At 38.7% G+C, this 27,011-nt stretch overlaps 2 protein-coding genes across 6 annotated transcripts in view; one reads left to right on the top strand and one right to left on the bottom strand.

Moving 5' to 3' along the window:
* The window catches only part of DCUN1D4 (defective in cullin neddylation 1 domain containing 4), a 40,843-nt gene extending 35,517 nt beyond the window's left edge, over window positions 1-5,326 (top strand). For 3 of the 5 annotated variants that reach the window (XM_075500057.1, XM_075500055.1, XM_075500058.1), the window contains 3 exons: window positions 3,716-3,820; window positions 4,280-4,385; window positions 4,496-5,326. In XM_075500057.1, the coding sequence (XP_075356172.1) occupies window positions 3,716-3,820; window positions 4,280-4,385; window positions 4,496-4,551 (267 nt within the window). In that variant the 3' untranslated portion in view covers window positions 4,552-5,326. The remainder of the gene's footprint in view (window positions 1-3,715; window positions 3,821-4,279; window positions 4,386-4,495) is intronic. The other 2 variants (XM_075500056.1, XM_075500059.1) reach the window with 1 other exon arrangement.
* Window positions 5,327-16,753: 11,427 nt separating this feature from the next.
* LRRC66 (leucine rich repeat containing 66) lies at window positions 16,754-27,002 on the bottom strand. Its single transcript, XM_075500046.1, has 4 exons — window positions 25,170-27,002; window positions 22,292-22,461; window positions 21,408-21,738; window positions 16,754-19,991 (listed from the first exon to the last, which is right to left on the bottom strand). Exons 1-4 carry the CDS (start codon window positions 25,663-25,665, stop codon window positions 17,281-17,283), a joined length of 3,708 nt encoding a protein of 1,235 aa, XP_075356161.1. The 5' UTR covers window positions 25,666-27,002; the 3' UTR covers window positions 16,754-17,280.
* Window positions 27,003-27,011: the final 9 nt, after the last annotated feature.

The following is a 27,011-nucleotide window of genomic DNA, read 5'->3' on the forward strand; positions in this document are numbered from 1 at the left end:
TCGAGCCCCACGTTGGGTGCCAAAAAGGACTGTTGTGGTTTAACCCCAGCCGGCAACTAAGCCCCACACAGCCGCTTACTCACTCCCCCCACAGTGGGATGGGGGAGAGAATCAGAAGAGTAGAAGTGAGAAAACTCGTGGGTTGAGATAAAGACAGTTTAATAGGGAAAGCAAAAGCCGTGCACACAAGCAAAGCCAAACAAGGAATTAATTCACTCCTTCCCATGGGCAGGCAGGTGTTCAGCCATCTCCAGGAAAGCAGGGCTCCATCATGCGTAACGGTGACTTGGGAAGACAAACGCCATCACTCCGAACGTCCCCCCCTCCCTTCTTCCCCAGCTTTATATACTGAGCATGACGTCATATGGTATGGAATAGCCCTCTGGGCAGTTTGGATCAACTATCGTGGCTGTGTCCCCTCCCAGCTTCTTGTGTACCTGGCAGAGCATGGGAAGCTGAAAAGTCCTTGACTAGTGCAGCAACAACTAAAACATCTCTGTATTATCAATACTGTTTTCAGCACAAATCCAAAACATAGCCCCATACCAGCCACTATAAAGAAAATTAACTCTATCTCAGCTGAAACCAGGACAAACTGATAGCAATTCTGATAGTCAAGTCTGTCATAAGTAACTCAGATTTGTGGTACATCAGTGCTTTCTGCATTCAGCATGCAGAGATTCATGGTAGTTCACTTTTAACCAAGGAAACCTACAGCTGAATATGACAGAATGCATGGTATGAGAGGAAAAAAAGCCGTATCAACATCTCGATTCCTCCTTTGCTGTGTGAAGATCTATTCTGCCAGTTTTGCTCAAAGTAAAATGTAAAGGCTAGAAATTACTAACATTGGCAAAGAAGTTCAAGATACTGATGAAATATTTGGCATAGATTAAAAAATGTGTTACTACTAGCAAATCCGTGCCAGCTGATGGCCTGTCAAAAGTAAGTGCAGAAACTTAAAAAGAGCATGGTAGGTGGAGTTTTTTCAAGAGGTACCAAATTGATGTGACAAACAGTGGTCTTGAAAAATAATTTAAACATTGAGTCACAGATGCTGTGACATCATTTGTGACAACAAAAACCCAGATTGTAGAACTGCAAGTCAAAGGCATATCAACAGGGGAATTGTCGAAACAATATTAGATTAATAGAATTATTCAACTTTTAATACTGTGGAGCCAGGGGATGTCTATAGGAGAATGGCATCCAGTAAGAATATAAATTAATGCTGACAAAGGCTGATATATTTATCTAGATATGGCAGATGAATCCGTACATAATTTCTATCAGCATAATTGAAGTGATTGATAGAAAAATGATGATGGGAACAGTTTTGGTTTTTGAGCCAGAAGATTGTGTAATCTCCAGCCTAAGCGTAATCATTCCAGGGAAGTGCTCCATGGCAAAAAACACTTGTCTGAACTTCTGAAGTTTTAAGAGAGAATTTTTGAAAGCATCTGTTGTGATTTTGTATTTAAGGGTCAGTTTGTCAATAAAAATAAGTATCATCAAGGTTTTATGTGGCATGCATGACTTAAGTCAGCACGGATTTGAGGAAATAATTTAAGACACCATATGTTGGTATTAAGCACAAATACATTCCTCACTCCCTGTTGGCCATTGTCACTGCCAAGTTTGAGAACATACAGATGCATGTATTTCATGGCTTAAATAGGTCTTTTATCTGAAATACTGGGGGGAAAAAATCTCAGAAAGACTGTCTATCATTAATGCAAAACAAATACTGAAATTTGTCAGAGTTTGTCAATATATTCTTTCCACTGTGTCCAAGAGAGAGAATGTAAGTATCTGGAATGTATGTTAAGGAATGAAATTGGAGCATCTGTCATGGCAGATGTGCCATTAGGCAGTTGGAGGTGGGTATAAAGGGCTTATCTGAACAATTTGTTCTGAACAGTAGTTGGAGAGGGAAAATGTAGAAACTTAACAATGTAAGGCATGTAAAAACAGCATGGCCAAAGTAAAGGCAACAGAGCCTGATTTCATTAACACTTGAGTGTGTGGGAAGAATTCAGAGTATAAACACTATGGAAAATAAAATGTATTCTCACAGCAGTATGATTTCTGCTTAAAGGTATTTGTGACAGGTGTAAATGGGTTTTGGAAAGAGGATTAGTTTTTAGAACTATTAGATGTTGCAAATAAGTGAAAGAATTGTATCCTATTAATACAGAAACGCCTTTGCAGGTTTGTTTTTCGTCTTTATTACTAATGGAAAAGCTTTGTTCATCCTGGAATTTACTTTTTTCCTCTAGACCAGATTGAGTGAAGTCCCTCTCGGATTTAGTGGCCAGAATGTAAAACAGCTTCTGATACTTTCAGAGTTGCTGGCCTCCACACTTTCCTTCCAAAACAAATCTGCATTAAGTTCTGTCTACACAATTTTAGAACTGAGTTGTATTTTGTACAAAATGGGTTTCAAGAAGAGAGGATAACCTTGTGGCTAAGGCATTCAGTTGTTGTCTGAGAACTGGGATCTCGCTCTACCACATCCTTCCTACATAATAGAAGACAATTCAGTCATGTTTTGAGCTTGTTTTTTTAATAAAGATGTGCATTCTGTAATACATAACAACTGCACTTGTACAGGTGAGGCATAGGGCTCAATTCCCTTTGTCTTGGGTAGCTGTCTTGCATTGTTCTGTTAGGCACTCCCTGTATCCTGGATATCCCTATATCCCAGTTTTTTCTTAATTTAAACTTTGCAGTCTGCAATCCTGAGTACATGTAGAGAGATCAAGGTCTACAGTAGCTAATACAGAACTTTATTTCTTGTTATTTCATTAATTTCTGAATTTCTAGCTTAACGCTATCATCAGGGCATAAAAAGGTGGGGTTTTACGTCCCATCCGTCACCAAAATTTGTTCAATTTCAAGACAACAAATGGAGATGGATAAGCTACTTAAAATAACAAAATGGAATCTTACATGTACACACATTACTTTTGAGATGTTCAGAAGTTGTGTTATCAAATATATTAACTTTCTGACTGATTAGATGTAATGAATCTGCTGGGTACAGATGATGCTTCCTTTTCTTAGCAGAAACAAAAAAATCACTCCTTATGCCTTAATATACTACTGCTACATTGAACTAAAACTGGCACAGTTCTGAAAGGGGTCTTCATGTGCCTAGTGTATTATGTTCCCTCTACTCATTTGAGAATTAATTTAATCTGAATTTCATGTAAACAGTAGAATAACAGAACAAAGAACCTCCTTGACTCACTCTTGCATAGTCAGTGTTACTTGATAGCTACTTAACTATCTACTGACAGTTCATGTAGTTGTAATAATACTGCAGGAAATATGTGCAGCGATACTATTTTAAGAGACGTATGGCTATGCAGAGGCATACGTGCAAACATGGTTATGGGTCTAAAGGCCATTGCTTTCTAGAAAGATCTGAAGTCACAAAAAAAGAGTGTATGCCTCATCTGTAATAGTGGTGACAGTTTTTTGGGAAAGTCTGTAGAAAGCAGCATCTCTGTATAGCAAGCTCTTAGCTTTGAGGAAGGAAATTTTACTAGAAAGTTGTTTTTTATTAAAAACCACTGTTAGATACTGCTATTTATTATTTATGTGTTAATTTATTTTATTTGTGGGTGAGCTGTAGTACAGGCAGTGGGGGAAGTGAAAAATCCTGAAATCATGCTCTTTTTTCCTTTTTGACCTTTTCCTTTTTATGCAGGAAAAGGACCAGCGCAGCCTAGATATCAATACTGCCAAGTGTATGTTGGGCCTTCTTTTAGGAAAAACATGGTCCCTTTTTCCAGTATTTCACCAGTTTCTAGAGGTATGAAGTTTGAAACAGAATTACTTTTTTTTTTTTTCATCTGCTTCTCTGATACTTTAACTAGAGGTAGAATGAACAGCTAAGAATTTTTTGTTCTGATTTAGAATATACTGACCTCCAAAGCAGCACTTGTAACTGGTTATCTTTCCTTTCTTCCTTCTCCCCAAATCCTTATGCTGTTAAGGTCTATTTAATGCAGGACAAAGTATAGCATGTCTTTGATTTGTTTTTGGACTTTCATTTTATTGCTGTATGTTTGTCTGCTAAAAGATGTCTTAATCAGAATCATGAATTATTCAACACTAGTTTGACTACTTAGTGGTTTCTTTAATCCTGTTCAGTTTTAGATGGCATACAGATTAAAATAATAATTCATCACAAGGTTTAAATTTTCTGTAAGAAAATCTGAATTTGAGGGAGTTGAAAATATATTTTAGTAACTTTTGTTCTTGCCTTAAGCAGCAATCAAAATACAAAGTTATCAATAAGGACCAATGGTGTAATGTTCTTGAATTCAGCAGAACAATTAACCTTGACCTCAGTAACTATGATGAAGATGGAGCCTGTAAGTACTACCATATGTTGGTGTTCTAAAATAATTTATTTCTCTGAGCTTAATCATTCAGTGTCTTTTTACAAAATTTTGTAAAATACAGTTATTTGATCTCTCTACAGGGCCAGTGTTGTTGGATGAGTTTGTGGAATGGTATAAAGGAAAACAGATGACATAGGAGTTTAACTATGCACAGCCACTCAAGAGTCACTGTTACCACAGTTATGTCAACCATTAGCCATAAACTGCTATTTGTATCAAAGTGCATGCTGCTTCTCTTGCACTGCATCCCTTTTGCAGGGAACTTTTGATGTTTGCTATTTAACAAGCTAGCTATGCTTGCTGTGTAGCATTGTTCTCTTTGAAGGCTGCTTTGCATTTTGTATTTACACTACGAATTGGTGAACTTGCCAGCATCTTCACTGTGATTATGTGTATATTGCTGTCTAAATTTTGTATATGTGTATAAAAAAAAAGCTTCACCTAGGGATTACTTCTGCAGAAATGTATTGTAAAAATAATTTTGTGGCATATTTCTAGTCATCACTTACATGTTTGTTGAAACTTTAGTTATTTTGTTTTTCTTTTGGTCTCAAATGTAGCATTTCAGAAAATGAAATTAACAGACTGCTTGGACATAGTTGTGTGAAAAACTATTGTCAATTTTAATGTTACTATTTGAGATGCCAGTTTCTGAGGGGAGAAGACATGCTGTGACTTTCTTCACAGGAATTCGCCAAACCTGACCTATTGCTTAATAGGAATGAAACATTGGTGTCTTAAAATATATATATATATATATATATACACATATAAATATTAAAACACTGTAATAGTTGTACATGTCACAGATGATTTCCATTTGAAGAAAAAAGTACTGACTTTTTAATGTTAAAACTGCAGTCATCATTACAGGTACAAATGAACAAATTAAAGTACCTTTTAAAAATGGGTTTTAGACTTTCGTAAATTGCCTTTGGCATACTCCTTTTAATTTTTGGTGTACCAAGAGTGTTTGATCTATGTTGCAATCTAGTGAAATTGAAAATTCTAGCTAAAATTAGTGGTTTGGGGAATAAAGTCTGCTCACCCCTAGCACACAGATAATATAGATTTGGGGTTTTTTTTTGTTTGTAACATTACTTTTTCCCAGGGTCTCTAACTTTGTGTTTCTAAATAATTAAAAATATGATATCGAATAGTCAAAACATTACTTTTTCTTTCATGCTGGGGATTGGAACTTCCTAGCAGAATGTCCATTGCAGGCAATGGGCATGTTAAGCACCAGCATTAAATGACAGTACTTTTTAGTAGGGACCACTGCCTATTTCACTCATTTATTTATCTGTGTAGGACAGTTCTAGTGATTATTTTGGGGAAAATGAGTGAATGGAATGATGTTTAAGTTCTGTAATTTTGTCACGTTGTCTTTGCCTTACCCTTCTTTATTAAGTAATGTTACTGTTGATTTTTATAAATAGGTCCTTGAAGTATCCGGTGCTATTAAACTTTGATCCCTAAGGATTTATTAAAATGTTCCATATTGATTCATGGAGCATTTAACAAAAAAGGGCCAGTGGATGTTTTGGAACGAAGAATAACATTACTCTTCTGTAGAAATATTTTACAAGGTATTGGCAGTTTTCATATTTCTCTAGAATGCAGTCCAGGGGAAAGGGGGGAAAGTGTTTCAGGTTGAATGTGAAATTTTCAGCTGTATTGAAGGTCCTATTCTGTCATCACTGAAGTCAGGAACAACTGTCATTAACTTGACTACTTTCAGGATTAAGCCTCGTTTAGCAAAAGCACATTAGTTTGCTGCCCTGGACCAGGAGGTTGTAATTGTGGTGCTACAGGTGGTCAGTTGTGTTCAAATTTGTCCGTTGTTGTTGTTGGTTGTTGTTTTTTGTTGGTCAAACTCAGCTGCCAAAGACAAAAATTGTTTGTGTGTGTGTATATTTGTATATACATAAATATACAATATGTATGCATATACAAAACCCAGAATTTCATGATACGAAGAAGAAAATACTACCTTTCCCTGTGAAATAGTCATGTTCAGATTTCCATGACACTAAATAGCACTCTTTAAAGTTAATAGTGGTAAAACATACATAGTCATTGCTTTCTCCTGTACTAATACGCATAACCTTAATTCCATGTTTGATGCCAGTTTGCACAAGAAATTAAATCAGTGGAGTGTGGTATTTAATGTTTACAATAAGCCTCTTACTAAAACACACACGTTTTATTAAGACTTCTGATGTAAATGTGTATATTACCATAGTATAACCGTAAGGAAATAATCAGTGGAGCTGCTGGTTTAGTTCTTAAAAGAATGAACTTAGAAGCAATATAACTTTTAACATTAGGCTAAATTGTGGTTGCTAAGCTTTTAAGTGAAATACTGTAATTGTTCTTAAATGTTAAGCTAGTTACTGACTCTAGAAAACTGTTTAGCACAAATTGGCATGAATCCTGCAACAAATACAAGGTTTCTGTAAAAGGTTTTGTATGTCACAAATAATTTGGCTTCCAATAATGGAAGCAAGAGCCAAAGACACTTTTAATCTATTACTGTTATAGGTATAACTTTCATATAACAGGGTCAACAGAAATCTGTTCAGCTCAACCAGGTGCTCTTTTCCCAAGCTTTGCTAACGTTTAGCAGAATACAAAATTTAATTAAAAGCAAAGAACACAGAGGAAAAGAAACCTCAGAAAGTAGTCACACTGTATAAGTAAACAAACTCTTCATTTCTTCTTTGGGTAAAAGTAATCGGGTGTGATGGAAAGGAAGAATGTGTTTGGAAATGAATTAGATATATGCTGTAATTTTTTTTTCTTCTACTTGCAAGCAGGATGAATCTGTAGTCTTCAGCTGGTTTATAAACTTGCATCTTCATAATGTAAACCACAAATTCAGTTACAGCTAGTAGATAGCTTTACTGACGTTTATAGAGAACAAATGGACTAAAATGGACCCGTACGGCTTGATAAGCTTCCCCGTGCTATCCATCCTTCTGGTTTTGCTATATACACTGGTAAACAGGATCCTAACGTTGCCAGCTCTTGTATTTTGGAGAAATTCTCTCTCATTTTTAAATAATTGTGGAAATTTAACTAAGCTACTCGGTTTATCTTGTATTTAGTACAAGTTTGGTGTTTCCTTTTTTGTTTGTTATGCCATCATATAGTTGATGTAGGGTTTGGGGTTTTTTTTCCTCTTTTCAAAAGTAATATACAGAATATGCTGACTTCTCGGACAAGACACTGAGAGGTCATTCTGGCAGAAGTGTCACAGGTCTTATGCTAATCTTTTTGGTGTACTATTACTGTCCTTATAGCAGAAACTTGATGATCTATGTGCAATTCATTCTTGGTATTTGGGAGATGTGAAGTGGAAAGCCAGTTAGTGAAATGAAAACAGCATCCAGAGACTATAGCAGTGCACACTCTAAGTTGATAGATGACAAACATTTGGACTCGATGATCTTAAAGGTCTTTTCCAACCTAAATGATTCTATGATTCTATGAATATTAGTAACCAAAACATTCAACAAATTAAAATTCATTCTACAGAAAAATAATATTAAGTATTTAAAATATTAATATAATTCTGTGTTACTATTTTTTCACTTTTTGTCTCTTTCAAGGAAAGCAAACTGAAGAGGATGGAATTTATTGGAATCCTTCATGTACTTGAGTTTTCATTTAAAACCTGTTTAAGGTTGTTTTTAAGCTACAGTAAATATTTGGTTACCTTTGTGTAGCCTTTTCTAACATTTGTAGAGGACTGGAGGCTTCTCCCATTTTACCACAAATACATGCATTTTATTTCATCACAAATATACTCACACAACCAAAATTAATTGCAGCTCATTGCTACTTGGTTAATGTTCCCCAGTTACTTTTTTGGAGGGCAAGAAATGGACTTCAGTTGTGTTAACGTTTTCCCAGATTTCTGTTGACCCTTGGTCACAAGTCTAGCAAATTGTTTAATACTCTTGGAATTCATATAGACAGCTTTAAAAGTTAGCTTGTGTCCTGCTTTTACTTAAAACTGCTAAAATACCTCTTTCTAGGCCTTATATTTTGTCTTTTCATATTGCTGTAAAAATGTATAGAATCCATCCACCAACTAAATAGTTTGTTGTCTGTAATTGAGACCAAAACTTGGCTTGATATTTTTTTGTTTGTTTTTTATTTTTTAAATTCCCCCTCCTCCCCTGTGTGTGCGCGTGTGTACATGTGTTGTCACAAAATAGTACCTACTGATGCTGCTGTTGTAGGAACAGCAGTTAACCTGTAACTGTGAATGATTTGTCTTAGTTCTTTGGATATTACATAAATAAGGTGTGCTAAACTCCTGTGACTCACGACCTGATGAAAATACTGTTACACCACTTAACATGAGTTCATCCGGTTGATTTTTAGGTCTTTTGCTGGTGTTGATGTAAAACAGCATCCCACAAATAAACAGTATTTGTGTTGGTTTCAGCAACTGACTTCAGATTTTTCTGTGGTTTATGCTTCAGAAATTCTCGTATCTGAACATGCATTGTGTCAGCTGGCTATCTTTATTATTTAGTAGCAGAGAACTTGTATGTACAATCTTGTAATCCTTATTTCTAATAGTAAGGCAAATCAGTATTTAAAACTTTGTTGGAAAAAGGTAGGTTTCAGATGGAGTGTGTGGGTGTAAAACAGTATTGTAATACAAAAGTTTTCAACAAAAAGAGTCAATTTGAGCAGCAATGTCTCTTAAGACAAAATTTTACAAGAAGCATGATCACTACCCACTCATCTTGACACAGGCTTTCGGCCCATGAGGTCCTCATAGAAAAGCTGTTGATGTCTGCTCATCCAGCCCATACAGTGAGGTAGACTGAAAACTGGCTGAACGGCAGGGCCCAGAGGGTGGTGGTCAGCAGTGCAGTCTAGTTGGAGGCCAGTGCCTAGTGGTGTACCCCAAGGGTCAATACTGGGTCCAGTCCTGTTCAGCATCTTCAGTAGTGACATGAATGATGGGGCAGAGTGTACCCTCAGCAAGTTGCCTGATGACACCAAACTGGGAGGAGTGGCTGATACACCAGAGGGTCATGCTGCCGTCCAGAGGGACCTCCACAGGCTGGAGAAATGGGCTGACAGGAACCTCATGAACTTCAACAAGAAGAAGTGCCAAGTCCTGCACCTGGGGAGGAACAACCCCATGCACCAATATATTCTGGGGGCTGCTCAGCTGGAAAGCAGCTTGGCAGGAAAGGACCTGGGGTCCTGGTGGACGCCAAGTTGAACGTGAGCCAGCAATGCCCTTGCCACAAAGAAGGCTAATGGTATGCTGGTCTGCGTTAGACAAAGTATTGCCAGCAGGTAGAGGGACGTGATTCTTCCCCTCTGCTTAGCACTGGTGTGGTCACACCTGGAGTACCGTGTCTAGTTCTGGGCTCCCCAGTACCAGAGACACCCTGACATACTGGAGAGAGTCCAGCAAAAAGGGCCACAAAGATGATAAAGGACCAGAGCTTCTCTCCGATGAGGAAACGCTGAGCGAGGTGGGACCGTTTAGCCTGGAGAAGAGAAGGTTCTGGGGGGGATCTTACTAATGTATATAAATATTTGAAGGGAGCGTGTAAAGAAGATAAAGCCAGACTCTTTTCAGCAGTGCTCAGTGACAGGACTGGGGGCAGTGGGCACAAACTGAAACACAGGAGGTTCCCTCTGAGCATTGGGAAACACTTTTTTGACTGTGAGGGTGACTGAGCACGGGCACAGGTTGCTCAGAGAGGTTGTGGTGTCTCCATCCTTGGAGATACTTGAAAGCCATCTGGACATGGCCTGGGCAACTGGCTGTAGGTGGCCCTGCTTGAGCAGGGGGTTGGACTAGATGACCTCCAGAGCTCCCTTCCAACCTCAACCCTTCTGTGATTCTGTGATTTCTAAAAGCATATGCTAAAGAAAATTCTCTTAAGTTACTCAGATGTAATGCTGGAAGAGAAGACCAGTCTAGCAGTATTTAAATGTGGTGATATTTTGATCTGAGGGTCTGTTCATGGCCTTAAACACTTGTGTTTTTCTTTTTAGAAGAGTTTTTCAATTATTTGACTTGTAATGAGCTGTCACATTGATCTTTTTAAAGCAAAAATGGTAGTATCTAAGCAAGGCAGTAGAAAAGCTGCTAGCAATAAGATGTGACAGTTACAGCCTAAATATCCATAATACATTCGCAAATTTAGTTTTTAAAGGAGCCATGAATTGATCTTACTACTTTGTATTGCTTGCAGAGTTACAAATCTGTTTTTGAGTAGGAAACAGACTTAAAAGCTGGCAAAGACAATAAAGAACACATGTAAGAGATTTCACAAGAAAATTTTTTTTTAATATTTTGCACTCTTTGAGCTACCAGTCCTAAGGCTCTTGACTTAAAATATTATTTCAAGTTGAATGTATTTACAATTAGAATATTGTAATGTAGAGTCCATTCTAGAGAAGCAGTTCTTCATTACATTCATGTTGGTGATGAAGGCTGGGATTGCCTTCACCAGTTCTCAGAATGTAGCCTGCTGTTTGTATTTATCAGAGGGGGTGAGTCACAGTCTTCTGTACCATGAAAACTTTAATATTAACTATCCACATAGTTTCTGATGTTAATTATATGTAGGTTTAATGTGAATGTCTTGTCTTTATATTCAAGGGTTATTTTCTAGCCCAGTTATCAGCATAACTCTGGGAAGATTGAAATGCTTTGTACCTACAGCAAACAATTCGATAATTATCAAGGTATCATAAATATGTGTTTGAAAATGAGAGCTTTGTTTCATTCTGATTACTGTATCTGAAGTTCTCGATCTACTCTTAAGACTCAGTCTTTTTTCCTATACTGATTCACTGTATGAGGGATACTATGTCCTGTCAGCCCTGGAGCTCAGCACGCCGTTGTGCTATGTGGGTGTGCTCTGGGTGTGCCCAGACTATTACCAACATCCTCTTGGCTGCCTTCTCGTGCTTCATTTATGAATTCGTACAGCATACGCTCAGCCACCGTTTTTATTGAGCCTATTCTGTGAGTTAGTCTGTTTACTCACTATCAACTGTGATAGTAACTGTGATAGTAACGTCTTACTTTAACATGAGTTTTGCTACCTGAAGTTACTGATGAAGCTAAAGAAGTTTCAGCATCCCTAGAGCAGTTGCAGTTGTGCCTCTCAGCTAAACTAGTGAATTTTTCAGTGCGAACAAGATACAGTGGATTGATACCAGCTGAAATGTAAAGAAAAGTGAGTGGATAAAATCTCAGAGGGAGTCAGTGAATGGGGGACTGTATAGCTATTGTATACAGAAGGGCATGGAGAAATAGGATGGATGGAGAGGAGCGAGAGTATGAAGAGTACTGCTTGGAAGCCACAGAAAATATAAAAGATTTTGTATTAACTTCAAGAGCAATTGCTAATGAAGTGAGGGACTAATAGGAAGGAGAAGCAGCTGAGTGTTTGGGTTTGAATGAACAAGTGATAATAAGAGTGTCTGGAGTGATCAGTAGTAAAGGAAAGGTGCAAGATTAGGCAGAAATCTGAAGGTAAGTTTGAGACAGAACATCAACAATATTCTAACAGTAGAATGAAATACTTTGTCACATGTTAAAAATCCCGTGATGAAGGAGCAAATTTCTTTTCTCTGATGAGAACAGCAGATAACCTTTTTCTGTAACTTTATGCCAGAAGGAGAGGCTTAGAAAAGTTGCAGCTTCTCACAAGTAGTGTCTGCATTGCCACTGCAGCATTCCCATGGCCAGACAAAAGATGAGAAAATAATTTTCCAATATATATTTTGAAAGCCTGCTGAACTGTAGCAGAAGCAAATGACAACAAATGACAACATTGCTGTGTATAAGACATCAACAGAGCCACTCAAATATCTCCCCCCCCCCGCCCCGATCCATGAAATTGGCTTGCTTATGTAGTAGATTTCTTAACTTGTTAGCAGCTGGTACAGCCAAAAAGAGACAGACCTTGGAGAGGTCTGTCAGCACAGTGTTTGAAGACTCATAAATGCCATAAAGAGCAAGTCTGCACTTCTTCATATATTCCATTTTTAAACTTGCTTTGGCTACAAGTAACTTCCGTGTATAATGAGCTTTACTGAAAGCTGGTTATGGGTGCTAAGAAAAGCACTAGTGGTGAGGAAATGCTGTTCTGTTTTCTGTTCCTAGTGGCTATGTAGCTGTTCCTATGAGGAATTGCGCTCAAATTAGCCAGTTCTGTACTTCTAGACAGCCTCTAAAAACCACAGGTGTTTTTTTTACCAAGGCAACAAAGGGAACCTTGTTGTTGGTGTCTACTACAGGCTACCCGATGAAGGGCAGCCTATTGACGAAGCCTTCTTACTCCAGCTATAGGAGGCATCGTGCTGCTGGGGGACTTCAACCATCCCGACATCTGCTGGAAAAGTAGTACAGTGAGCTATAGGCAATCCAGGAGACTCCTGGAATGCATTAGGGCTAACTTCTTAAGACAGGTAATAGACAGCCCTACCAGAGGGGATGTGATAATGGACCTGATGGTCACCAACGCAAGTGAGCTAATCTGTGACGTCAGGATTGGAGGCAGCCTGGGCTGTAGTGATCATGCACTGATGGAGTTCGCAGTCCTGAGTGATATGGGTCAGGCGAAGAGTATAGTCAGGATCCTGAATTTTAGGAAAGCAAAATTCCAGCTCTTCAAGGAGTTAATCAATAGGACCTCCTGGGAAATGGTCCTCAGGGACAGGGGAGCAGAACAGATCTTTAAGGATGCTTTCCATAGAGTGCAAGAGCTCTTGATCCCCAGGTGTAAGAAATTGGGAAAGGATGGCAAGAGACTGGCATGGATGAGTTGAGACCTGCTGGTCAAACTGAAGGGCGAGAAGGAAGTGCACAGGCAGTGGAAGCAGGGACAGGTAACCTGGGAAGAGTACAGAGACGCTGCCTGCTTGTGTAGGGATGGGGTCAGGAAGGCCAAGACACAGCTGGAGCAGAACTTGGCAAGGGACACAAGGAATAATAAGAAGGGCTTCTACAGGTATGTCAGCCAGAAAAGGAAGGTCAAAGAAAGTGTACCGCCCCAATGAGCAAGACTGGCAAACTGGTAACACCGGATGAGGAGAAGGCTCAACAACTTCTTTGCCTCAGTCTTCACTGGCAAGCTCTTCCCACACCTCTTGAGTAGATGGACCACAATATGGGGACTGGGGGAGCAAAGTCCCTCCCACTGTAAGAGAAGATCAGGTTCACAACCACCTGAGGAACCTGAACATACAGGTATGGGACCTGATGAGATGCATCCCAGAGTCCTGAGGGAATTGGCTGATGTAGTTGCCAAGCCACGCTCCATGATATCTGAAAAGCCATGGCAGTCACGTGAAGTCCCTGGCGACTGGAAGAAGGGAAACATTGTGCCCATTTTTAAAAAGGGTAGAAAAGAGGACCCTGGGAACTACTGACCTGTGAGTGTCACCTCTGTGCCTGGGAAGATCATGGAACAGATCCTCCTAGAAGCTATGCTAAGGCACATGGAGGACAGGGAGGTGATTCGAGACAGCCAGCATGGCTTCACCAAGGGCAAGTCCTGCCTGACCAACCTAGTGGCCTTCTATGATGGAGTGACTACATCAGTGGATAAGGGAAGAGCTATGGATGTAATCTATCTGGACTTCTGTAAGGCCTTTGGCACGGTTCCCCACAACATCCTTCTCTCTAAATTGGAGAGATATGGATTTGATGGGTGGACTGTTTGGTGGATGAGAAATTGGTTGGATGGTTGCATCCAGAGGGTAGTGGTCAATGGCTCAATGTCCAGATGGAGATCGGTGACAAGTGGTGTCCCTCAGGGGTCCGTATTGGGACCAATACTGTTTAATATCTTCATCAATGGCATAGGCAGTGGGATCGAGTGCACCCTCAGCAAGTTTGCAGACAACACCAAGCTGAGTGGTGTGGTTGACACACCTGAGGGATGGGATGCCATCCAGAGGGTCCTGGACAAGTTGGAGAAGTGGGCCTGTGTGAACCTCATGAGGTTCAACAAGGCCAAGTGCAGGGTCCTGCACCTGGGTTGGGGCAACCCCCAGTATCAATACAGGCTGGGGGTGAAGGGATTGAGAGCAGCCCTGCCAAGAAGGACTTGGGGGTACTGGTGGATGAAAAGCTGGACATGAGCTGGCAATGTGTGCTTGCAGCCCAGAAAGCCAACCGTATCCTGGGCTGCATCAAAAGAAGCGTGGCCAGCAGGTTGAGGGAGGTGATTCTGCCCCTCTACTCTGCTCTGGTGAGACCCCACCTGCAGTACTGCATCCAGCTCTGAAGCCCTCAGCACAGGAAAGCCATGGAGCTGTTGGAGCGGGTCCAGAGGAGGGCCACAAAAATGATCAGAGGGTTGGAACACCTCTCCTATGAAGAAAAGCTGAGGGAGTTGGGGTTGTTTAGCTTGGAGAAGAGAAGGCTGCAGGGAGACCTTATTGCAGCCTTTCAGTACTTAAAGGGGGCTTATAAGAAAGATGGGGACAAACTTTTTAGCAGGGCTTGTTGCGACAGGACAAGGGGTAATGGTTTTAATCTAAAAGAGGGTAGATTTAGACTAGATATAAGGAAGAAATTTTTTATGATGAGGGTGGTGAAACACTGGAACAGTTTGCCCAAAGAGGTGGTAGATGCCTCATCTCTGGAAACACTCAAGGTCAGGTTGGACAGGGCTCTGAGCAACCTGATCTAGTTGAAGATGTTCCCGCTCATTGCAGGGGGGTTGGACTAGATGACCTTTAAAGGTCCCTTCCAACCCAAACTATTCTATGATTCTATGTATGAACAATTCTGGACAGGTAAATGTGTAAAACTTTTTCCTGTGTTTGAAAAACAGGAAACAAAATCAGACCCTTACACTCATGAATAATTTGATGACAAATCATCTATTTCTTCAGAAGATTATTTCATCCTTGGTTCCTGAGCGGACTCCCACCAAAGGAATGAAGCCTATACCTCCTCTTAAAAAACCCTCTTAGTTATCAGTTTAGATGTCACTAAGTACTGGAGCAAAAAGAACAGAAATCTTCCAAGAACTAATTGGAAAGCAACAAGATCTGTGTGAATGACAGCAGATTCATTGCTTGTAATTGAATTACAGATGTTATTGAGTGCACTGGGGTGACCTAAATCAAATCCATGCAACACCTACCTGAAACTGCCATATAATCTATTCTGAGTTATGTTAGAGATTTTGAGAAAATCAGCCATAAGAAAACCGAAAACAAACCAACAGGAGATCTAAGCATAGGTGACTAGGCTCAGTAAATATATAACTGATAATTGTGATGCTAGATGTGTAAAACAATTATTTAAAAGGCACTCAAGGCACTAAAGAAAATATTTTTCAAAAGATCAAATAGTATCAGTACTGGTCTCCTTCAGTTGCTTTTACTTGCCTCTTAAGTTTTTTGCAGTACTTGTTTTTTAGTTCCAAGTACATCAAACTAACAAAAATTATTAGCTTTTGTCAGCATCTCTTTGTTCTTCCCTGGGTTTCTCTTTAAAGATAGTTTCAAAGATGTACTGTGCCATTGGACTTGCTCCTCATCTGATGGAACTGAAATGTGTTCCTTCTGTTCGGAGTTTTTAGTGAATTAATTGTGTCTTCATAGCAGAGTTTTCCCAGAGTTGCTGGCCAGCCTCCTGCATTTTCTGGGAACCTGGGCCTGTTTCCCTTCGTGATGACATTCCACTTCGAGGACTACATTGATGATACCGTGTATGTTAAAAGGGCCTTGGGCCACATTCAGAGAAAATTTTATCTCATGTTTGTTATCTTTTGGCTTAGAGAAAGTTACTCTAGATCAAGCTATTGATATTCTATTACAGCAGTTTTGAGCTGCTCTTGATTTGCCCCTCTTAGTAAAATTCTGAAGTAGTTATAGGATCCTTTTTATAGGGAATTATGGCTTAGTAATAGTAGGCTGTCTTTTTTTTAAATTACCCCACCCATGTATGTCATCACATCAGCAAACTACAGGTGATGTCCCATCAGTAGCTAGGTCTCCATAACTGACTTTTCTGCGAGGTTTGAATTCTATTCTGTTTCTTTGAGAAAGAAGGGTTTCATTACTCTCTCTGTCTTGCCAAGTTAAAAAGTAATTTTTTGAATGTAATTGAATACTGCTTGAACTTTACCTATCTTTGCAAAACTAGGGGAATTCAGACACTTAATCCACAAATTTTGTTCAAAAAGCAGAAGACACTAATATGTACTGTTTCACTGTATAGGGTGAGATGCACAGGAAAACACAGTAATAGTAATAATGTAATGATAATTTCAGTGTTACATTTATTTTAGACGAAGAGAAACAAAACAGTGCGTATCAGAGGCAAATTCTAAGGGAAACTAATATCTTAGTACCAACAATAATGAGAAAGTAAATATATATTATTATTATAGCTCAGCAAAAGCTTTATTATCAGTTATAACTACTGAGTAGTTTACTCATTTGAGTACCCTAGAGTTGTTTTTCATAAAATCTTTTTTTTTTTTTTAAGTAGTCTTCTAAACAAAAGTCCATGGCTTCTGTCCTGAATTACCCTTTGGAATTATGGTGTTTTTAAATTGAGTGGATCCAGGCTTTATACATGTCATTGTTAAGTCTAGTTCCGTAACTTGGATTTCTGAAGGTAAAGGCAGATAAATAGTTGTACTAAGGGGCAAAAACAACCCCAAACCCCAAACGAACCCATGGTATTTAACAGTTATTAAAAGCTACACAGTTCATTTTAAGACACATCATTTTTGCACCTACAGCACCTACATCAAAATGGTTGCATTTTGCACCATTTTGCACCTACATCATTTTGCACCTACAAACACTGGGAGCTTCGTATTACTCTTGTGTCTCAACTATTGAAGTTTGTTCTCCTGCTTTGCAAAACATTAGTAAATCCATCAAATGCTCTTTTCTTCTTAACAAAAAACTGTCCATGTCCTAAATTGGTCTCAGTGACTTGACTGAATTTTTCACTTGAATTTTGGAGGCTGACAGCTGTTGTAGAATTGTTCTCCAGTCCTGTCAAAGTAGCGTCATCCTCCGTCTTGCTGGAATCGGTGCTTTCGGAGATTTTATTTCCTGTAGTCTTCTGTGGGAATGAACATGAACTGTATCGTGTGCTTTCATTGAAGAAACCTTGTGGGACTGAGAAGGAATATGCATCCTCGTCACTCTGATCCAGTTGGAAATGATCTTCTGTGTTGAAGACTGATTGTGTTTTCCCCGAATAGTGAAGAGGCAGCAAGTCTGCCGTAAGATTGCAAGACCGCGTTTCTTCGGGCAGACTACAGCTGCTGGTATCCTGTAGTTCTGTGTATCCATCACAGTCTTTCTCATTAAAACCTCTTTGCATTTTATCTGCACAAGCCTTAGTTGTGTTCACCTGCTTCCCCTGTGGTAGCAAGTCATCTTTCTCTGTAATAACCGTAAAATGTTTTTCAGCTGTGTGTTCACGCAGAGATTGAAGAGATGATTCATTGCTGGAATGCAGTAGTGACGGTTTTTTAACAATTTCATTCAAACCAGTATCAATGGGAGCAAAACCAAAATCATTGTCCTCAGATGTACTCATGTTTCTTCTTAATGTAATGTCCCCTTCACCGTGATTCTTTTCAGAGGAGTTGCTATCTATGTGCTCGCCTGTACTTCCTGCTGGTGCATTTTCTTTTTGTTCAGTGGGACTGAAGCTGAGGGAATGCTGTGGTTCAATGGGAAACTGATACAGCTGCAACTCAGCCTCTTCAGGAGTGTTCTCTGTATCTGTGTCACGTGTGGGAGAATGTTTTAATGAAAGTAACGTATTACTAAAGTCTGTACTTTGATTATGGAGAGAATCGGAAATAGAGTTTTGTACTGTTGACTCTGCATTAGTAAAATAATTAAAGGTATCAGGAACTTCTTGACTTGAAGAACTAATTGTGTCTGAATCTGACATGCTTACATGGTCACTACATTTATCGGCGTAAGGTGATGCTGTTTCAGGCATGATGGCATCTGATCCATAACTAATAGCGGTTTCAAAATAGGCATTGTTCTCATCTTCATTTTTCCCAATATGCTGAAGTTCAGCAGCAACGTTTGGAGACTCTGGCAGTGTTGAGAACTTCTCAGTTCCACTGTTCGTATTGGCTTCCTCTAGTGATGACTGACAAACTGGTAGGTTGTCACTAACATCAGGTTGTTCCAGTTCAAAGTCTGCTAAAGAACTACAGTCACTCATTGTGAACGGAGTCCCTTCATCTGAAGAACTATCGCCAAATATACCTGCTGAAGCATCTTTTTCATTTGTATGTTCCGTTTTACAGTCGTACTCTGTAAGAGGAGAGTTTTCTGATGTTTGGTAGACACTTAAATTCTCAATATTTGTATCTCTCTTGCAGTTAGTGGGTAAAACAAAATCTCCCACATCACTGGTTATATTTATGTTGCCGTTTAGACCAAGTTGTTCATCACAGCTTTGCCTTCCAGGCATAAATTTCATAGTGCTCATGGGTTCATTATGTGAAACAATACCTTTTCTTTCAGGAGAATCTGGTGTAGCCTTTGTGATTTCAGACTGCAACAGACCAGAGTTGTCGCTTACCTTGCTGTTCCTAGAATCTTGTGCAACTGTATGTGTTTGTATTGTGGAAGATGGAAAGCCAGTTTCTCCCGTGAAGGATAAATCCGAATCTGAAGAGTCAGTGTGATTTGAGTAAGAGTCAGCATTCAATCTCCTGGATATGGGAGGGAACCTGCTCTTCTCTGAGTCTTCATTATTTGCATGTTTTGAATCTTTCCATAATGAAATGTTATTAGTCGTTAATTTTCTTGGTGTTACTTCATTGCTGTTCTTGTAATCTATCCTTACAGAAAATAGTCCATTATCGTCAACATTTATATTTTCATCATTGCTGATACTAGTTTTGATGTCTGAAAACACTGTTTTTTCCTTCACGTTGATTTCACTGTTGCTTTGTTTCTGGTACTCTTCTTCAGTATTTGGTGCATGTACACTGCTACCACTGACATTTTCATGCAAAGTAGAAGTTTCTGTAGGAAAAAGGCATGTGTTTCTTGAAGAATTCTCATCACAAATGAACAAATTACGCTGCATATTTGTTGGTTTGCTTGCAGAGCACTCTCTGCTCAAGGTTTCATCTGAAAAAGCTTCATTAGAATAAGTATGTTCTGAACCTGAATTTTTGTTCCTGCACACGAGCCTCCACAGGCTCACAAGGTAGGGTCTAGCAAAAGCACCCAGACAGAAAGCACAAACAAACGTAATGAGCACCGAGAGGCAGACAGCCAATGCAAGGTCTTGCTCTGTTCTTCCTTGTCTAAAAACAGTGTTAGTGTCCCGGGCTTTTCTAACCAAAAAGGTTGAAACCCTTTCTTTCACCTGTATGTTGTAGATGAGATATTTCTTCTTTGTTGTATTAAAAATACACAAATATAGCCCTTCAGCAGCTTTCTCAGCATTGTATATCACTAAATTATTCATTTTATCCAGTGTCATATGAGGAAGACTATTATCTTTTGAAATTCTGCCTTTAGGTGTCCACCAAGAGACTCCATTACCTGAAATAAAAGAAAATACAAACTAAATCTTTCCTAAAAGTATAGGGTACTTGGTTTGCAGGGTCAAGTTATTGCTATAAGAACATACTCTGACCTATCTTTGATAATTTTAACTATTTGTTATAAAATCAATTTTCTTTTTATCCATCCATAGTCATTTTACATAGTACCAAGTATCTGTTAAACCATCATATATTCCCCCCCCCCATTTAAAATGCAGTACATACGGGGTCTTAATAGCGGACTTTACAAGAAAAATGGTGTGGGTGGGGGAGGAGGTCACTGAAATTATCTAAGTATGTTCTGGGTCATACTAGGAACACCTGCTGATCTCCCTCATGGAAGATTCATATTTATAGCCAGCCGTTCTCCAGTGTGGCCATGGTCACTGTTTGCAGCTGTGAGATAAAACTTCACTAGTTAACTGTCAATGTTTCAACCACTGTGATTTTCCTGTAGTTACTGCTTTGACTGAGCAAAAAGGTTTGAAAACCAAGGTTATTTGTACCTACGGAGCAATTGTTCCAAACTTTAGCTAGTGTAGGCTATGGCTGATTGTTTGCTTTTGGAATATGCTTCAAGGTTATATGTACACCTTTGCCTTTGGATCTGCTTGTGTTCCCAGTTGAGTTTTGGTGCAATCCCGTGTGTTGATTTTAATTCCATGATCGGAGTTTCCATGACTTTCCTTGTTAATAGACAAAGCAGGTGGCATTTCTGATAGAGCCTACGAATTTTCATTTGGGGTTAAAGTGTTCCAAAGGGAAAGCCTTACCACCTGAAAGTGCTATTAGTCCATTAAATCGTTTTGCCTTATGGCACATGACAAATACACATTCTACTCTAAGTTTGGTCTTAGTTCTCCTTCTGCATGGGAAGTCTTAGCTCTGTAGATTTTGTCACTTGTACTTCAAGTGCTCTGTATTAATTGTAAATGCTGAATTAATTTCCTGAGTGAACTGTGTGCTACAGTAACTGTACTTTTTTAGAAGAAATATAAATCCTTTCCCTTGCAAATAAACTTTCATTTCATTTTGCTATAACTGAAACGCTACTGTATCCATCTCGGTTTTCTACATGCCCTGGAAGTGCCACACCACTATTTGGTCCTTTGTTTCCATTCCAAAATTAACTGATAAATTTGCAATGTACTACTTATTGAAATTTGTGTATAATTTGGCATCACTTATTAGTTTAACGTAAGGAAGGTGATGAAGACTTTTTTTTGGGAAACATGCTTTTCAAATATTCTAACCGGTATACTACTTTCTAATGAAATAATTTGCATGTTAAATTGTTGTTCAGTTATTTTTAAACAGTGTCTTTAGAAATCCACTTTTTAAACCAGATTTCTTTGATCATTCTGCATGCATTTGGATTTTAGCAGCGCATGGATAGAGTCCCTCTTTTACATACCCCTTGTGTTGCCCAAGTCACAGTTTAGCACCGATGTCTTCCCTGTTGGGACTACAGCCCTCTTAAGCAAAACACCGTCGCTGCAGTTTAAATGGAAGCTTGAAAGATACAGCAGAGGTTTTTGTGAGTTGCTGGCAGATTTATTGTATGAAATACTCCATTTTTTCCTCGTGGAGTCAAAACCAAAATGAAATAAATGTTTGAAAGCATTTAATCTGCAGTTAAATATCGAAGCATTATTTGGCAAACCCACTTCAAGTTGAAAGAAGTTCAAACTGATTAATATCTGTGGTAAAGGGATTGTCAGAGCATTTTCACGGAGATCCACGACCTATTTGGAAATAATTCAGAATTAATTTGATAAGCCTTACAATGGAATCCTAATTGCAATATCAACAATAACATACATTTAGTATACAAGCACTTTTGCAGTTACGGGAACAATGTACCTGGTTAGGATTTCAAGAGTAGTGTTCTAAGCTTTTTAATTTAAACGAAAAGTTTAAATTGTGGTATATTTAGAATTCTCCCGTTGTAGACTACCTCTGTGTGAACGGGAAGCTGCAGGGCTCTCGCCATGGAGGGGATGGGGATAGAAAAGGACGTGTGTGCGTTTAAGCCAGTTAAGGATTGGTTTGTGGAATAGCTAAATGGTGAATTTATGGTTATGTTTTGTATATTTACAAATCTGTGTGGTTTCCTATATATGAAAAACATGTATTTTATAAAATTAGTGATTATTTTCACCATTTGCTTTAGTTTTTATAATTGTATATTAATATAATAATCAAAGACCAATATAATCATGCTGAATAGTTGATAAATGATATCTTTAATGGTGATTAATACAAAAAATTGAAACAGTTGTAATATTGCTTTACAACCTGTAATTTGTTGAGATCCCTGAAGGCGTCTAGGTGAATTCTAGTTATCTTGTTGTTTTGCAAGTCGATGTCCCTCAGCTGTGAACAGTTTTGAAAATCATTCAGGTCAATCTGTCGTATGCCATTGGATGACAAATGGACAGTTTGTAAAGATTGCAGCAGGCCTAGTCCTAGGAAGAACAAAACTATTTTACATTTCATGTTCTTGTTTTCCCAGTTGCATCAAGTGGCTTTTTAAAATTCTTTGCGACAAAATTCCTTCCGTTCTTGTCTATTGCAATGAGTGGCTGCAGGCTTTGAGTTACTGTGCCTTTCCTATTCAGTGGTTGTCCCATTCTAAAAGTTGCATAGCTTCAAGAGCAGGCACATTGATACATTCACAGTCAATGCATGTTTTAAAAATTCACACCTCCGTAAAAGCAGGAACATTCCTTGGTGCCATCACAATTATTCCCACTCTGATCTCTGTACTTTGAACACGCTTCTCTGGAGAACTGGAGGTAGGAAAGGAGGAGTGTGGAAAGGGTGGAATATACTCAGTTTATAAAATCCAAATATGTTAATTGTAAATAAAAGATGGAGATGCAAAAGGTGATACAATATCTCCTATTCATTGCCATCTGCAAGTTCACGGGGGTTTTTCATATGTGGAATTATTTGAACCATATTCATAGGATGTAAACCTGACTGAAAACAAAACGTTGTTGCCTGTGAATTATCAAGCATGACAGTATATTCTTCAGCATATCCTAGTTACCACAGCATCTGTCTTGCATAAGTAGATGCTTTTGAATGCTGGAGATACCTTTTGAATGCTGGAGATACCTCCTTTTTCTTAGGTGCTATGCAGGCAGCCCCCAAAGCTCCAGCCTCCAAGTTCCAGTGGGAAAGCAGGCACTTGAACACTCAGCGTCACCAGTTTGTAACACCTGAATGTCACTCTAAAGTGATTTTTGATCATAATAAAGCATTGTTGAGAAGCTACTAGTTCTCCTTAAAAATTTTGCCCTTGGTGTCATCTGGTTTACTGGAAATCTCTTATTCCAGTTTGCTGTTCTGTTTGCTGAGTAATTGATCGTTGGGTTTATTGTGAAAAGCAGAGAGAATGATTCATTCCTGCTGTAAAACTAGAAGTAGCTGATAGGAAAGGCATTCAGAAGTTCTGGCAGTTCATAAATTCTTCCTTGCACCTGCATGAAGAATTGTAGTTTGGATGCTTCCCTGAAGCTAAGTCGTGCCAAAACTACACACTGGTATGGCAGCAGTGGGCAGCAGCCTGGCACCTGGGGTGGCGGTTCTGAGAAGGGTTTCTCTGTGGCCAAACCCCTCTGCTTTAGAACTTCAGTTTGTGTTTTCTTACCAGAGCTTAACAACTAGAATGTTAGTGAAGTATTTTGGAGGAGGAAAATAAAGTTCTGAACATGTATTTAAATGAATTTGAATGAATGAATTAACTGTATTTAATAAAATGTATTTGAATGAATTAAATGTATTTGAATGAATGAAATTTAGACTGCATTTAAGAAAGAAATGTTTTACACTGAGGGTGGTGAGGCACTGGAACAGGTTGCCCAGAGAGGTGCTGGAGGCTCCATCCCTGGAGACATTCAAGGTCAGGTTGGACGGGGCTCTGAGCAACCTCATCTAGTTGAAGATGTCCCTGCTCTTGCAGGGGGGTTGGACTAGATGACCTGTAAAGGTCCCTTCCAACCCAAAGCATTCTATGATTCTATGATTCTATGAATATGGGATTTAACTATAACTTGAAGTATGGTGGTACGATGCATAGCAATTTCACTTTTAACATCCAAGAATTGAATCTCTTATAGAAAAGGGTTGATCTGTCTGACCCACTGAGGCATCCTATAATGTAGAGTTGTATTGATCTGTCAAAACAAATCAAATCTGCGTCAATGTATTTTATAGTGTAAGCTTTTCTATATTGTCTATACGGGAACCTTACAGACACTACAAAAGAATTAAGCAAAACAGTTTCCTGCATGCCAGAGAATTACTTAGTATCAAAAAAGGAGAAAAATAGAACTTCAAGGACCCTGTGTAGGTGCAAAATTACTCCCTTTGTCTGACTTTGTGAGATAAGTGGGGTTTTGGTTTGCTGCCACCCCAGTATTTTCAAAATCGAGAGCTAATGAATCTGATGATGTTATCAGAGATCAATTAAATTCAGCAAACAATATGTAGGATAGTGTTGCTTGTACTGCAGCTTCTGCTTCATTTAAACACGGGACAATGATGTGAACCATCTGTTTATGAGGATAGAGGCTGTCATAAAGGCTACGATGCCTAGCATAGTCCAGTGACTAGCGAACACTTCCTGAAAGTCTATCGAAAACTTACAGCCCTCTCCTGTTACTAGAAGGTGTCACTTTGGTTGGGTGTCAGATGGCATAGAGCAACATTGTTTTGACTGAACAAAATGTATTTTCCTGTCGCTGTGAAATACTGAAATTGGAGCAAGTTTTATTTAAAAGAGTATTGACTTTCTTCTGAAGAGTAATATGAAATTCATTACCCATAATTTTCTTGATGTAAAGGTTCAGGACCGGCTTGTGGAGGCTGGTGTTTTTACAAAGATCCTTACTTCCCTTTCTGTACAAGGAAAAATACTGCTTGGGCTCTCAGAGGGTAAATTTGGTTATCTTTGACTGACATTAAGGCATTATGATCGCAAAGACTACAAAAAACCCCAACCTAATTTTGCTTCAGTCTCTGTATTTGCATACAGGTGGAACTTTCCCTCACCTTAAGCATAACTAAATGAGATAGTCACATTCTGAATTCAGCAATATGTACCGAATCGTATCCAAAACCAACTTACCCCTTGGGAGGGAGGTCCTTAAAGATTTTGAAAGCTTACCTCTTGGAACTGCATGAAGATTATTTCTTTCAACTGACAATAATTTCAAAGCAGGCAGGAGACGACAGCCTTTTCCATACTTTTTAGACCCATGTGCAGGCGTAGGTATGTCCAGTGTGAGGGTGTGGATGGCATTACCATTGAGGTTTAGAGTTTCCAAAACAGGTAACTTTCTAAAAGTAGTTAAGGAGAGTTCAGAAATCAGATTGTTGCTGAGATTCAGGTGTTTTAGCATCCATTCTTCATTTCTTCCATCAGCGCACGTAAAAGTTTTAATATTATTGTAACTAAAATCAGCTGTTATTGCTGTTTGTGATACATCTTCTGGAATGGTAGATATTCCGGTAAAAGAACAGTTCACTGAGAACTCCCCATCCCACCGGCAGTCTGAATGGTGATGTGTATCAAGAAGAATCCGCTGTGACTTGCTTCCCACTGATCCAGGAAGATTAAAGTAAAGGACCACAGCTATAACACTCAAGTGAAGGTTATCCATAGTATCTATATGTAAAATGTAAAATTATGGTAAGTTCGGCACAACAAGAGTTAAATAGAAAGCGGAAATAACTTTGGCATTAAAAAAAATCAACACCAAACAAATACCCAAAACATTACCAACCTTTTGCCTTAAAGATACAGTTTTGGACTCTTAGGTATGTTTCAAAAAGAACATTCATAAACTGGTAACCCTCCCCCTCCCTTCACCTCTCCCAAAAAAACAATCCAAACCTTTTCTTTCTTTTCCAGCCCTTCGGTCGAGAAACACAGCCTCTCAGGAACTCATGAACTAACAACAGTGGAGACTTTTGAACTCTACTTCAGGTATCATACACAATTACCACTGAGCAAAGTCCACCAAACATAATCCATGACGAATAGATGTGGAATGATTTTCATACTTACAGTTAATAAAATACTAGTGTCCCTGTCAGTAACACAACAGTGTATTTTTAATGAAAAACTATATTCTTACAAATAACACTTCTGAACCACAGCTGTGTGTTAGAATTTATTGTTTCATTTCAAAACAAAGATGAGAAATTCAATTGTCTTTCACCTATTGAAACAACCACCACCTTTACATACGCTGAGAACTCTTCACATGTATGTTGTTTCAACATACCCAGTATGGTCTTTTACACAGAGGCATGTATAATGTACTTTAAACACACAGAATCTTAAGTCCATCTGTGGGACTGAAATAAATAATGTGCCACACAATGTTTTAAATACATATAGAAAAATGTACCTTAGGCAGTTAGAAGATAAACAACAAATAAATGTACAACCCAGGGCATGTGTGGTGCCAACATTTCTCAAACTGTGTAGTGAAGGCAACAAAATATATTAACAACACATAAATAGTGGCTAACAAATGGATTTCTTTCATTTGATATTTGTATGATTGGTTTTGCTACATTTTCAAAAAATCCACGCTTCAAAACCAATTCTCCAGACCTTGATTTCAGAGTACCTTTGTGACAAATCTTTCAGCTATGTTGCACACAGGATTTTAAAAACAACTCTTGATAATTACAAGAATCCAGTACTAGCATATAGGCGTGTCACTAGTAACCAAAGAGCTCTAATATGCTCTTCGTGTGGAATCTACTTGACCGAGGCAGTATCTGTCATTTTTCAAGATCTATTTCAGCTCCAGGGATGCTGCTGCTTATATTTTTATACGTATGTGTGTATTTATATATATAAAAATAAAGTGACAAACTTCCATTAGCACGAGTGAAAATTCTAAAAATGTTTATAGTTTATTTCCTCTTAATTGTGATAGATACTAATTGGGGCACTACTTAGCAAAGATGTTTGTATGTTTTCAGCAAAATG

The sequence above is a fragment of the Mycteria americana genome, chromosome 4 (genome assembly GCF_035582795.1).
Source record: "Mycteria americana isolate JAX WOST 10 ecotype Jacksonville Zoo and Gardens chromosome 4, USCA_MyAme_1.0, whole genome shotgun sequence".
NCBI classification, from domain to species: Eukaryota; Metazoa; Chordata; class Aves; order Ciconiiformes; family Ciconiidae; genus Mycteria; species Mycteria americana.

Bases quoted from the DNA above. Each gene is read 5' to 3' on its own strand.
- LRRC66 (XM_075500046.1), bottom strand. From the start codon at position 25,665: ATGGATAACCTTCACTTGAGTGTTATAGCTGTGGTCCTTTACTTTAAT. The intron at 21,739-22,291 runs GTTGTAAAGCAA...ATTTCCAAATAG, and splicing joins GGGATCTCAACAAATTACAG to GTCGTGGATCTCCGTGAAAA. The intron at 19,992-21,407 runs GTATGTAAAAGA...CTTTTATTTCAG, and splicing joins TGACTTGGGCAACACAAGGG to GTAATGGAGTCTCTTGGTGG.